General features: G+C 42.0%; 1 protein-coding gene across 1 annotated transcript in view; it reads left to right on the forward strand.

Moving 5' to 3' along the window:
- TNMD (tenomodulin) overlaps nt 1–13000 on the forward strand; it is a 73204-nt gene that overhangs the window by 17710 nt on the left and 42494 nt on the right. The window contains exon 3 of the mRNA XM_075258833.1: nt 9519–9659. Within this exon, the coding sequence (XP_075114934.1) occupies nt 9519–9659 (141 nt within the window). The remainder of the gene's footprint in view (nt 1–9518; nt 9660–13000) is intronic.

Raw genomic sequence — 13000 nt, forward strand, 5'->3', positions numbered from 1 at the left:
GTATTTGATTTCTCTTTCCTATAATAAAATAAATGCAAGTTAGGCAGCACGTTAACATGGACTGGTTGGTGCACGGTACTTTTTGGGGCACCAGTAGGGGACAGGAATCATGGGAAGCCTGTGTGCACAGACATGTGGACATTAGGGTTGACCGATCGTGTTCGGAAAAGATCGGATTCCGATCGGCAATTGAGAAAATTTCACAATCGTGATCGGAATTCCAAACATAATCTTTTTAGGTGGGATCGAGATCGGTGATTATTTCCCACAATGCTTTGCTACTGGCCAAGCATTCAAGCATTGTGAGAAAAGCTAACAATGTTAGCCTTCACACTGAGCATACGCTCCGCTCATTCTGAGCGGAGTGTATACTCAGTGTGAAGGCTCCGCTGTGGTTCCATAGGAATGAATGGAAGCAGCCGGCACACAGCCTTAACCCCCTGCGCGCCGGCTGCGTCCATTCATTCTAATGGGAGACTAGCTAACATCTCTAGTAGCTACTTACCTCCAGAGATGGCTGGTCCGGTGCCCAGTGTTCTCGTTCTTCTTCGCCTCGCTGCCCCCGCCTCCCAGGTTAGTGTTAAAGAGCTAGGAAGAAGGCGGGGCTTGTGGCTTAGGTGAGTGTGGATGGGTACAGGGCGGGGAGACGTGATGTCACACTCTCCTAACCCGCCCACACTCTCCTAACCTGGGAGGCAGGGGGCAGCGAGGCGAAGAAGAATGAGAACACTGGGCACTGGAAAAAGCCATCTCTGCAGGTAAGTGGACACCAGGGGGACTAAGTAGCCAGAGGATTAAAAAAAATCCTCTGGCTACTTAGTGATTAAAAAAAAAATCACCACACAACGTGGATTCTAACCATTAAAGCGTTCAATTGTTAGATTCCATGCTGTATAGTGAATAGGATTGTTTTTAAAATCCGATCTCCGATTAGTAAAAAAATCCCATTGACTTGCATTGGGATCGGAATTGGGTTCGAATGAAAAATGATCGGAAATCGGATTTCAAAATTGATCCTGAAAAGTCATGATCAGCTCAACTCTAGTGGACATGTGTCATCATGGTGGTCTGGGCCAGACAGAGGAGTGTACTGATGGGACGTGACTGATAACTGTTGAGACGTTGCAAACCTATAACACATATTGAGGATTTTAAAATCTGTAAGGGTGCATTCACACTACGTAACGCCAGCGTGTATCACAGCCGTACACGCCGGCGTTACAGCAGGGCTGCCGGACACTTCCCATTCATTTCTATGGGAGCCGGCATGCGAGCGCTCCCCATAGAAATGAATGGAAAAAAGCAGTCTATTCATTTCTATGGGGAGCGCTCGCATGCCGGCTCCCATAGAAATGAATGGGAAGTGTCCGGCAGCCCTGCTGTAACGCTGGCGTGTACGGCTCTGATACACGCTGGCATTCCGTAGTGTGAATGCACCCTAAGAGTAAGTTCGTGCCGTATTCGCCTCAAAACCCTGACACTAAAAAGACGGCTCCCATTGATTTCAATGGGAGCTGCTCAGGTCTTTTTTCCGGGAGCTGTTTCTTCCGGTTCCTGGAAAAAATAAGCGAGGTACTCACCTTCAGGCTGAGTCGCCCCATGACACACCTTCCTCCAGACTAGGCCCATTCATTGTGCCTAATCCGGAGCGAAGTACGCGGCTGGAGGACAGTGCAGTGCACCGGCTTTCAGTCATGGCTACCCGGTTTTTGGATCGGAACCTGAGGCAGCCTCCGCCTCAGGTTCCGATCCAAAAAAACCAATGTGAACTTCCCCTACCTCCAGCACTATGTAGCACCACAACATGACTATGAGTTACACGTAACAAACTCATCTCTTCTATAACATGGAAATTTCTGCATTATGAGGGTTTCATCCTGAAGATTAATATCAGACTCTTGGGGAATGAATATTTGCAGCATAAGACAGCTGTGCGGAGACCGAGCCCTGATGCTGCAGCAACCTCCCCGTCACTTTGAGCAGCGGCATTATGTACTTAACAAAGAAGCGCATGGTTAGCGGGACGTCTCTGAGCACGGCTCCTGATAAGGAGAATGTTAGACAAGAAGATGCATCTGATTCCTCTCCTTCAGCCGTCACCCGAGGCTCAGAACAAGCTGTTTTTATTTGTCAAATTAATTCCTAATCTCCTTCTAATTAAGGCATATTGCAAAAGCAAAACCTGCTCAGAGACTGTAATTACATTAGGAGGCGCCGGCCGGGCCGGGGGGGATGTGTAAACTCCCAAATCATCCTGGGTACACTGTGTCTATGCCGCAGAGGCCCAAGATGGATGAGCGCGGGTATCTGCAATCAAGGAGGACAGATGTGCGACTACCTTGACGACTGTCAATCATCCGCTTAGGAAGGGAAGGCGCCTGCTGGATGGAGTTTACACCGATGGCAGCCACAAACAGGCTTAACTTTGCATCAACACAGGGAGTGTGGTGGCTTCTGTGCCAGGAGAACACGTGTCCTGGGGGTGGCAGGGCAAGATGTATTAATATACCCCAAATATGCGTCTGATACAAGATATGGATATCAAACAGGCGATTACTCCAAAACATGGCTGCACAAGCCACATCATGACACATACTGATATAGCAGAGCTGTAGTGGTCATTGATAAGTTACTGAATGGCAAACTTGACCATGCTATGACTGTGTTTTTAATAAGTCCAAGTAATAGAAGGAGTTCTGCCAAAGTAATAGTCATACAGAATTGCAGAGTATTGTGAAAAATGCAACCAGATAATAAGATTGCACAATATACAGGGCTGAATAATATTCATACAATTCACATAGTAATGCTATACTGTGCCCACATAATACAGCCATATAGTGTCCACCTAATAATGCCACACTGTGCCCATATAATATAGTCATACCACTGAAAAGGTAATGCCACACTGACCTCCCTGCCCCAATGGAGACTCTCAAACGGTATACTGAACACATTGACAAGCGGTGAGAAATGAAAGCACACGGACCCCATAGACTATAATGGGGTCCGTGTGTTTTCCACGAGAGGAGAGGAAAGTAGTTCATGAACACTGGGTGGACAACACGCAGAAAACACACAGACGTCATTATAGTCTATGGGGTCTGTGGGCTTTCATAAGCACACCGCTTGTCAATGCATTTGGCATTTCGTTCAGGGGGTCCCCATGCGGACTCCCCGAACGGAATACAGAACGCAGATGTCAACCAGGCCTTAGACATCTCATTGCTGAAGGGTTGCTACAATTGTATCTAGCCTGGAACTGAAGACTGATACATTAATCCTCCTCTGATACATTGTAACGAAAAGCAGAGAATTGTGCAGCTGATGCTTGTCGCTTGCAGATGGTAAAGAACTGAGATACAAAGTATGGAAAGTCGTAAAACATGATTGGTGTAAAAGGATGAGTCTGAGGTTTGGGGTTCACTGGGGTAGGGGTACCATCCAGTAGTCTACCCCCTACCCTCATTCCCAGCAGATGTAAGACATTACTCAGCCTGAATAATAATACTATTACTGAATTACATAATTCAGGGGTTGTGTGGTCCCCCGGCAGGACATTTTGGGGTCCTTCCATCCCCCTGCAGTTAGTTATTTCTTCCTGATAAGCATAACCAGGAGAGCGCTCAGCAGACACTTCGTACATCTAATAAGCGGCGCCCGCGGCTTTCAGTTTTTTAATTTAATTTCTCCCATAAATCATATTGTCGGATCAGATTGTAAAATATGGTGGAGGCAGAACACAGAACGTACGCAGCTCCCAGGCTACCGGAATAATAAGTACCTGCGCTTCGTCAGCTCACACTTTCTTAACCCTTCTAATGTCACCCCCACCTACTTCCCCAACCTTCACAGTCTTCTTGTATCAATGCTCTGTTCTGTTGGAGGGTCCTCAGCTTGTCACTTCCCACATCTGAGCCGAGCATACACCTCCTGAAATACTCTGTGCTGCAGTGAGAATCTACCATAAAGCTCCCGGACCCAGTGCAAAATCTGTATCAGGCTGCCAAGCTCTAATGTATCATGTATACTGTATACTATATAACAATATACGGTATATATTGAGGTAGATAAGTAATGTCAGCAATGCATAAACCTCCTAAAATACTTTGTGCTGCGGGAAGAACATACCAGAAGCTCCTAGACCCAAGTGCAAAATCTATACTAGGCCTCCCAACTATAATGTATCACTGATTTATAGTACTGGTGTCCTACTTGAAACGAGGCACCTCATGGACCTCCATCTCTTACCATCTTAGTGGTGACAGTCTGTTGTCTTGATCAGTTACTAGTGGATAAGACCATGAATGAAGGAGCTTTCTCTACTCTGAATCCCAGGCATGAGGTTCTTTTTTTTTTAAACTCGTTTTATTGAAGATTACATAACAAAGCAAGTAATACAATCAAAACAAAAGAAAAACACAGGTACAGTATAAGCACAAGAAACATACAGTTAACCAGAAACAAGCCACAGCACTGGTCCATCCCGACCCCAACCCAACCACCCCGACCACAACACAGTTCTGAACACAATATCACATGACACAACAACAAAGTTACAACAGTCACATATATTCCCCACACGAGGAGTCACAAACCTATCTGGCAGTAGCTCCTATTTATGAAGCAAAGGTGTCTAGGGCCAAACGCATCATGGGAGCAGAGTATTGGGTCACGGGAGAATCACACCACGCACCCCATGAGGTTCTTATTCCTTGGTCAGGCTTCATTCTAAGGCTGGGTTCACACAATGTATTTTGGCTCGTAATGTGGCACGTAGACGGCGCGGGAGCTTTTGCGGGCCGTATACGCTCCCATTGATTTCAATGGGAGCCGGGACCGTATACGCGGCGCTATTTTGCGGTTGTGATTTTGCGGCAGCCGCAAAATAGCGCCGCATATACGGTCTACGTGCCACATTACGAGCCAAAATACATCATGTGAACCCAGCCTAATACATGTAGTGTCCTCCTGATAACCAGCCATGATGTCCTTATTGTGGTCAGGTTATCTTCTCATACATGTAGTGTCCTCCTGATAACCAGCCATGATGTCCTTATTGTGGTTGGGTTATCTTCTCATACATGTAGTGTCCCCTCCTGATAACCAGCCATGATGTCTTTATTATGGTCGGGTTATCTTCTCATACATGTAGTGTCCTCCTGATAACCAGCCATAATGCCCTTATTGTGGTCAGGTTATCTTCTCATACATGTAGTGTCCTCCTGATAACCAGCCATGATGTCCTTATTGTGGTCAAGTTATCTTCTCATACATGTAGTGTCCTCCTGATAACCAGCCATGGTGTCCTTATTGTGGTCAGGTTATCTTCTCATACATGTAGTGTCCTCCTGATAACCAGCCATGATGTCCTTATTGTGGTTGGGTTATCTTCTCATACATGTAGTGTCCCCTCCTGATAACCAGCCATGATGTCTTTATTATGGTCGGGTTATCTTCTCATACATGTAGTGTCCCCTCCTGACAACCAGCCATGATGTCGTTATTGTGGTCAGGTTATCTTCTCATACATGTAGTGTCCTCCTGATAACCAGCCATAATGCCCTTATTGTGGTCAGGTTATCTTCTCATACATGTAGTGTCCTCCTGATAACCAGCCATGATGTCCTTATTGTGGTCAAGTTATCTTCTCATACATGTAGTGTCCTCCTGATAACCAGCCATGGTGTCCTTATTGTGGTCAGGTTATCTTCTCATACATGTAGTGTCCTCCTGATAACCAGCCATGATGTCCTTATTGGGGTCTGGTTATCTTCTCATATATGTAGTGTCCTCCTGATAACCAGCCATGATGTCCTTATTGTGGTCAGGTTATCTTCTCATACATGTAGTGTCCTCCTGATAACTAGCCATAATGTCCTTATTGTGGTCAAGTTATCTTCTCATACATGTAGTGTCCTCCTGATAACCAGCCATGATGTCCTTATTGTGGTCGGGTTATCTTCTCATACATGTAGTGTCCTCCTGATAACCAGCCATGATGTCGTTATTGTGGTTGGGTTATCTTCTCATACATGTAGTGTCCTCCTGATAACCAGCCATGATGTCCTTATTGTGGTCGGGTTATCTTCTCATACATGTAGTGTCCTCTTGATAACCAGCCATGATGTCCTTATTGTGGTCAGGTTATCTTCTCATACATGTAGTGTCTCCTCCTGATAACCAGCCATGATGTCCTTATTGTGGTCAGGTTATCTTCTCATACATGTAGTGTCCTCCTGATAACCAGCCATGATGTCCTTATTGTGGTCAGGTTATCTTCTCATACATTCAGTGTCCACCTGATATCCCGGCCACAATAAGAAAATCATGACTGTGTTTCGGACCATAGAAAGTTCCTGTCTTCATGTTCATATTCACTGGCAACCAATCAGGACAACAGATGTCACTACTAAAATTCTGCAACATTGTTAATTATTTATATTTGCACAAATAATTAACTTTTAATTGTCAACGCATCTAAATTTAGTTATGTTCATGGGAAAGTCCATTAAGTTTGCATATTTGACCACATTATTTAGGATATTTTATGTGTTGCTTCTACTTCCATTGGACTTAATATAAACCCCAGTAGGAAGGTATGGGTGACCGTGGGCTGTCATGTGGTCATTTTTGTCTCCATGGAATGGATGAATCCTAGCAGATCCACAATGCAAAAAGAAATTTCTACTGAAATAATAGAAATAATATAGGAAATACTGATAGACATTCAGGGGGGACCAGAATGGCTAACGGCAGATTAATATTTAACTTCATGGAAGAGCAGCTCTGGAGCACAAACTGCAGCTCTAACAAGAGGAACAAGCAATAGGAGTGAAAAGGACTCCAGGGAAGGGTTAATATTACAATTTCCCAAGAGATTCGTCTAGTCCTACAAAGTCTAGTTATGAAAGCTAGAATGCCGACTCAGCAGAGCTCACAGAGCGTTGTCGTCCTTTGTTGTGGTGAATAGCATCAAGTGATTTGTTTTCTGCCTTTCTGTTCATGTTTCCTCAGAACTTGGAGTTTTAAAGGCAAATAAAACCAGCTGCCAGAATCCTATTATTTGGTAACATCATCCCACGCGGCGTCCTCCGATAGGCACTGATTGAACTCAGTTAGGTGGATTGTGAGTCTTTCTAGATGAATCCTCTTCTGTCATTACAGTATGTTCCTGGCAGCAGCCACTCGCTGAACATCTGCTCACACTACTGTCTCATCGCCACGCGCTCACATGACTCGTTCCCACTTCCAATGTTTGAGATCCGGCAATTCCGTTGCATCAAGGATGTGATACAAGTGCTAATCATGTCAAAAATAGGAAGTCAACTGGTGGAGTGAACTCTATTGTTGACCACATGCAGAAGGCAAGGAGTGTCGGAGCAACTCTGGTACACAAAATGACCAATGGGATCCTCATCCTACAAAAACAAAACACATGGCCAGAGGATGGGGGTGCACTAGGATTCTGTCAGATGGACAGGACGTAGAGGGTGAATGAGGGTCCCACTTTCATGTTTTGGGAGGAAATTGCAATATCACAGAATATTGGCAAATGAACATTAATTAAAGAAGCACTATTGAGTTATTTACATCAAAACCTATTGCATTGTAAATGGTAATACCAAACTATACCCAATTAAGAACCAGGACCCCTAAACCCATTTAAAACCAGGATCAAAACCTTAAACTCATTCAGACCCAAGACAAAAACCGTAAATTCATTCAGATCCAAGATAGAACCCTTAATTTCATTCAGATCCAAGACTAGACTCCTAAACTTATTCAGACTCAAGACTGGATATCTAAACTGATTTATATGAAAGAGTTGATCCCTAAACCCATTTAGAACCCAGACCAGATGCCGACACTAATTCAGACGCAAGACCAAACCTGAAAGCTCAATCAGATCCAAGATCGGACCCTTAAACTCATTTAAACACAAGACCAAACCTGTAAACTCATTCAGACTCAAGACTGGACATTTAATTTGATTTAGATCAAAGACTAGACACCTAAAACAATTTAGAACCAAGACCCAGGATCCTTAACTCATTGAGATCCAAGATTAGACCTGTAAACTCATTCAATCCTAAGATCCGATCTCTAAACTTATTCAGATCCAAGATCAGACCCATAAACTCATTCAGCCCCTAGACCAGACCATAAACTCGTTCAGACTCAAAACTGGACATCTAAACTGATTTATACTAAAGAACCAATTCATAAGCCCATTTAAATCCAAGACAAGACCCGTAAACTCATTCAGATCCAAGATCGGACCCTTAAACTCATTTAGACCCAAGATCTGACCCATAAATTCATTCATTCTCAAGACTGGACACCTAAATTGATTTAGAGCAAAGACTGGACCCCTGAAATCATTTAGAACCAAGACCCAGGATCCGTAACTCATTCTGATCCAAGATCAGAACTGTAAACTCATTGAGTCCCAAGACCAGACCCATAAACTAATTCAGACCCAAGACCAAACCCGAACGCTCATTCAGATCCAAGATCGGACCCTTAAACTCATTTAAACACAAGAACAAACCTGTAAACTCATTCAGACTCAAGAATGGACACCTAAACTGATTTAGACCAAAGACCGAACACCTAAAACCATTTAGAACCAAGACCCAGGATCCTTACCTCATTCAGATCCAAGATCAGACCCGTAAACTTATTCAAATCCAAAATCAGACCCATTAATTCATTCAGCCCCTAGACCAGACCATAAACTCATTCAGACTCAAAACTGGACACCTAAATTGATTTATATCAAAGAACCCACCCCTAAGCCCATTTAAAACCAAGACAAGACCTTTAAACTCATTCAGATCCAAGATCAGACCCTTAAACTCATTTAGACCAAAGATCTGACCCATAAACACATTCAAACTCCAGACTGGACACCTAAATTGATTTAGAACCAAGACCCAGGATCCGTAACTCATTCTGATCCAATATCAGACCTGTAAACTCATTCAGACTCAAGACTATTCACCTACATTGATTTCTGACTAGAAGGCCAGGAATGGAGCCCAGGAAAGTTTAGTAAAAACATTTTTTACAGAAAGTCTGTTGACTTTTCCTCTGCGGACGTTCTGCCCCTATTATATCTATAGAGTTTGTGTTTGTGCCCTAAATGGGACAACAAAATGTCAACCAGCTGGATACCATTATATTCGCATTTGACAAAACGCCCAAATTTTTGACTCAGTAAAACTGAACATTTTTGGAAAATTCAAAAAGAACTTGGCTCATTACAAGCCGGTATCCAAACAAACCCATAACTTGTGTTCCCCATCACTTATAGCACAGAATAAGTATGTGACCCTCTGAATATCTCCTGCTTGTAACGTCTCTGCGAGGCTGCAGAAAACATCCGATTTGTAATATAAATTCCTCGCCGGCTTTTATTACCGCTGCTGAAATTGCATTTCAAAATGGCTCCATAAAACAATATTGTCTTCCATTATTATTCCCATGTTTTTTCCCTTTTGTCTCCCCGCAAGGTCTACGATGTTGAATACAAATTCTTCAACAACGGCGAGAAGACAACCGTCCTGATGGAGATTGATCCGCGCAACCAAATTGAAAGTTTTCGGACGGAGAACGGCACGGATGGCGCGGTGGAGATCCATGACTTCAAACACGTGCGTCTCGGCTAAAAATTCTTTACTCTATAGATTTTCTCTACTTAGAAAAAGACTCAAAAATAAAAATTGCCTGAGTTGTTTAGAAAAACGCGCCGTCGATGCAAAATGGTCTCAGAGACGATTTTTGCGGGCGCACTAACAACATAAGTTGTGATTGGATTTGTCATTCTGTTTTATTGACGGAGAGCACAATTCACATTGATGCAGTGCAATATTTCCAAACATCGAATAATTCACATGGCGAGATGTAATGATCTGCAGAAAAATGAGCGCGGGTAATACGTGGCCGTTACTTTATTGATACATTGTGTCGTTTAGCTTGGAAAGGATTAGTACTGAAACTGTTTACAGCAAATACTAAGAGTGGAAGCGGAAGATTAACCCCTTGCATGTCCCTGTGGGGATGATATAGAGATGACCACACCGTATTTATAGCCACCACTAGGGGGAGCTCACAACATATAGAGTCAAAGAGCAACTGAAGGAGGCAAACCAGTCCATATATAGCTAGTGCCCCCTGTAGGTGGCTGTGGAACGATTTCACAACTTGCCACTCTCAAGATCTTTGCTTTCTATCAATGTATGAAGACAATTGCAATTTACATTTAGAATCTGGAAGTCCAAACCGGACTAGAACTGTACACACAGCGGTGACTTTGTTGCAATGAACCGGCCTGGACAGTCTTATGCTAGGTTCACACTACTGTAGCGTTCAGGTTTCCGTTCTTGTGAAATGGAAATAGAAATGCAGTCCACTGAAAAGTGGTTACCCGCGGACTCCATAGACTATAATGGAATCCGCTGGGTTTCTGCCCAAAAAATGCATTTTTGAACTGGAATGGGAAACAGAATCCTGAAATGTAGAGCGAGTGCTAGTGTGACCCTAGTAACAAATATATCTATATATGTTGTATTCCTGGCTGAAGCTCTTGCCTAGAATGATACATTGTAACAAAATCAACACCTGTATTCAATTCACAGCTAGCAAGTAGGGTTGAGCGATCGGGATCGGGAAAGATCGGATCCCGATTGGCAATCGAGCAAATTTTGTGACCGGGTTTGGCTGGGAAATGATCGAAAATCGGATTTTGAAACCTCAAGATTGGCTCAATCCTACTGTATGTATGATATACAATTAGGGTTGAGCGATCAGGAAAGATCTGATGCCGATCGACGATCGAGCAAATTTCACGATCACAATCAGGATTGGCTGGAAAATGATCAGAAATTGGATTTTAAAATCGATCGTCTCAACCCTACTAGCAGGTCACTAATCTCTTGAGAAAAGGGACCTTGCACCACCTCCACCAACAACTCAACTCTTTCCATATTTTAATAGTTGCCCCTGCACTGGTTCTAACGCAGTTGGAATCTTTTCTCTAGTCCACACCGTTCCTGAGCAATCAGTGCTGTTATTTTGAGCAACCAATATGCTAAGTAACCTATCTACTGTCACTTGAGTGGTCCCAGACTATCTTCTCCAGACCAAGGCAGCCTATCTGATGGTAGGGAGGCTAAATAGAATATTGGTGCTGAAACTAACAGCACTGATTGTTCAGGAATAACGGGGGCTAGAGAAATAAGTAATCTGTTCCAGAATCAGCGAAGTGTATCCTAATATGAAGATGGTGGATGGTCCTCTCTAAAGACTTCAGATTGGCAGACAAACCTCCCAAAATCTGATGTTTTTGATTCAAGCCTTCCATAACTTGTTTGCTGCAAATATATTGAATGGAATACAAATGATGAGGAGAGTCGTCCCGGCCTCCCGCTGTCTCCTGGCTCATTGCAGGTCATACAGTATTTGTGCTCTCATTCAGCGGCTCATTACACTCTTCATTTCATTTAATACCAGCACGTTATAGCCCTGACCCCCCAGTACCAGTCTCTGCGCCATCTGCTCACTACAAGTAAAGCCGTAATGTAAATGCAAGACGATCTTTAACTTCCTAATTAAACTAAGATTCCTAGACGAGTAAACCAGATAATAAAGTTGTTACCTTTTATGAGAGGACAGGAGACAGAATCACCTGTAACTGCAAAATTACTGATCACATCACATAGGAGAGAAACTGTCTATATGCATTGCCCTGCACATATGGAGCAGTATTATAGTAGTTATATTCTTGTACATAGGAGGCAGTATTATAGTAGTTATATTCTTGTACATAGGAGCAGTATTATAGTAGATATATTCTTGTACATAGGAGCAGTATTATAGTAGTTATATTCTTGTACATAGGAGCAGTATTATAGTAGTTATATTCTTGTACATAGGAGTAGTATTATAGTAGTTATATTCTTGTACATAGGAGCAGTATTATAGTGGTTATATTCTTGTACATAGGAGGCAGTATTATATTAGTTATATTCTTGTATGTAGGAGTAGTATTATAGTAGTTATATTCTTATACATAGAAGCAGTATTATAGTAGTTATATTCTTGTACATAGGAGTAGTATTATAGTAGTTATATTCTTGTACATAGGAGCAGTATTATAGTGGTTATATTCTTGTACATAGGAGCAGTATTATATTAGTTATATTCTTGTATGTAGGAGTAGTATTATAGTAGTTATATTCTTATACATAGGAGCAGTATTATAGTAGTTATATTCTTGTACATAGGGAGCAGTATTATAGTAGTTATATTCTTGTACATAGGGAACAGTATTATAGTTGTTATATTCTTATACATAGGAGCAGTATTATAGTAGTTATATTCTTGTACATAGGGCAGTATTATAGTAGTTATATTCTTGAAAATAGGAGTAGTATTATAGTAGTTATATTCTTGTACATAGGAGTACTATTATAGTAGTTATATTCTCGTACATAGGGGTGGTATTATAGTAGTTATATTCTTGTACATAGGAGTACTATTATAGTAGTTATATTCTTGTACATAGGGGCAGTATTATAGCAGTTATATTCTTGAACATAGGAGTAGTATTATAGTAGTTATATTCTTGTACATAGGAGTACTATTATAGTAGTTATATTCTTGTACATAGGAGTAGTATTATAGTAGTTATATTCTTGTACATAGGGGCAGTATTATAGTAGTTATATTCTTGTACATAGGGGCAGTATTATAGTAGTTATATTCTTGAACATAGGAGTAGTATTATAGTAGTTATATTCTTGAACATAGGAGTAGTATTATAGTAGTTATATTCTTGAACATAGGAGTAGTATTATAGTAGTTATATTCTTGTACATAGGAGCAGTATTATAGTAGTTATATTCTTATACATAGGAGCAGTATAATAGTAGTTATATTCTTGTACATAGGGAGCAGTATTATAGTAGTTATATTCTTGTACATAGGAGTAGTA

Source organism: Leptodactylus fuscus, chromosome 11, assembly GCF_031893055.1.
Source record: "Leptodactylus fuscus isolate aLepFus1 chromosome 11, aLepFus1.hap2, whole genome shotgun sequence".
Lineage (NCBI taxonomy): Eukaryota > Metazoa > Chordata > Amphibia > Anura > Leptodactylidae > Leptodactylus > Leptodactylus fuscus.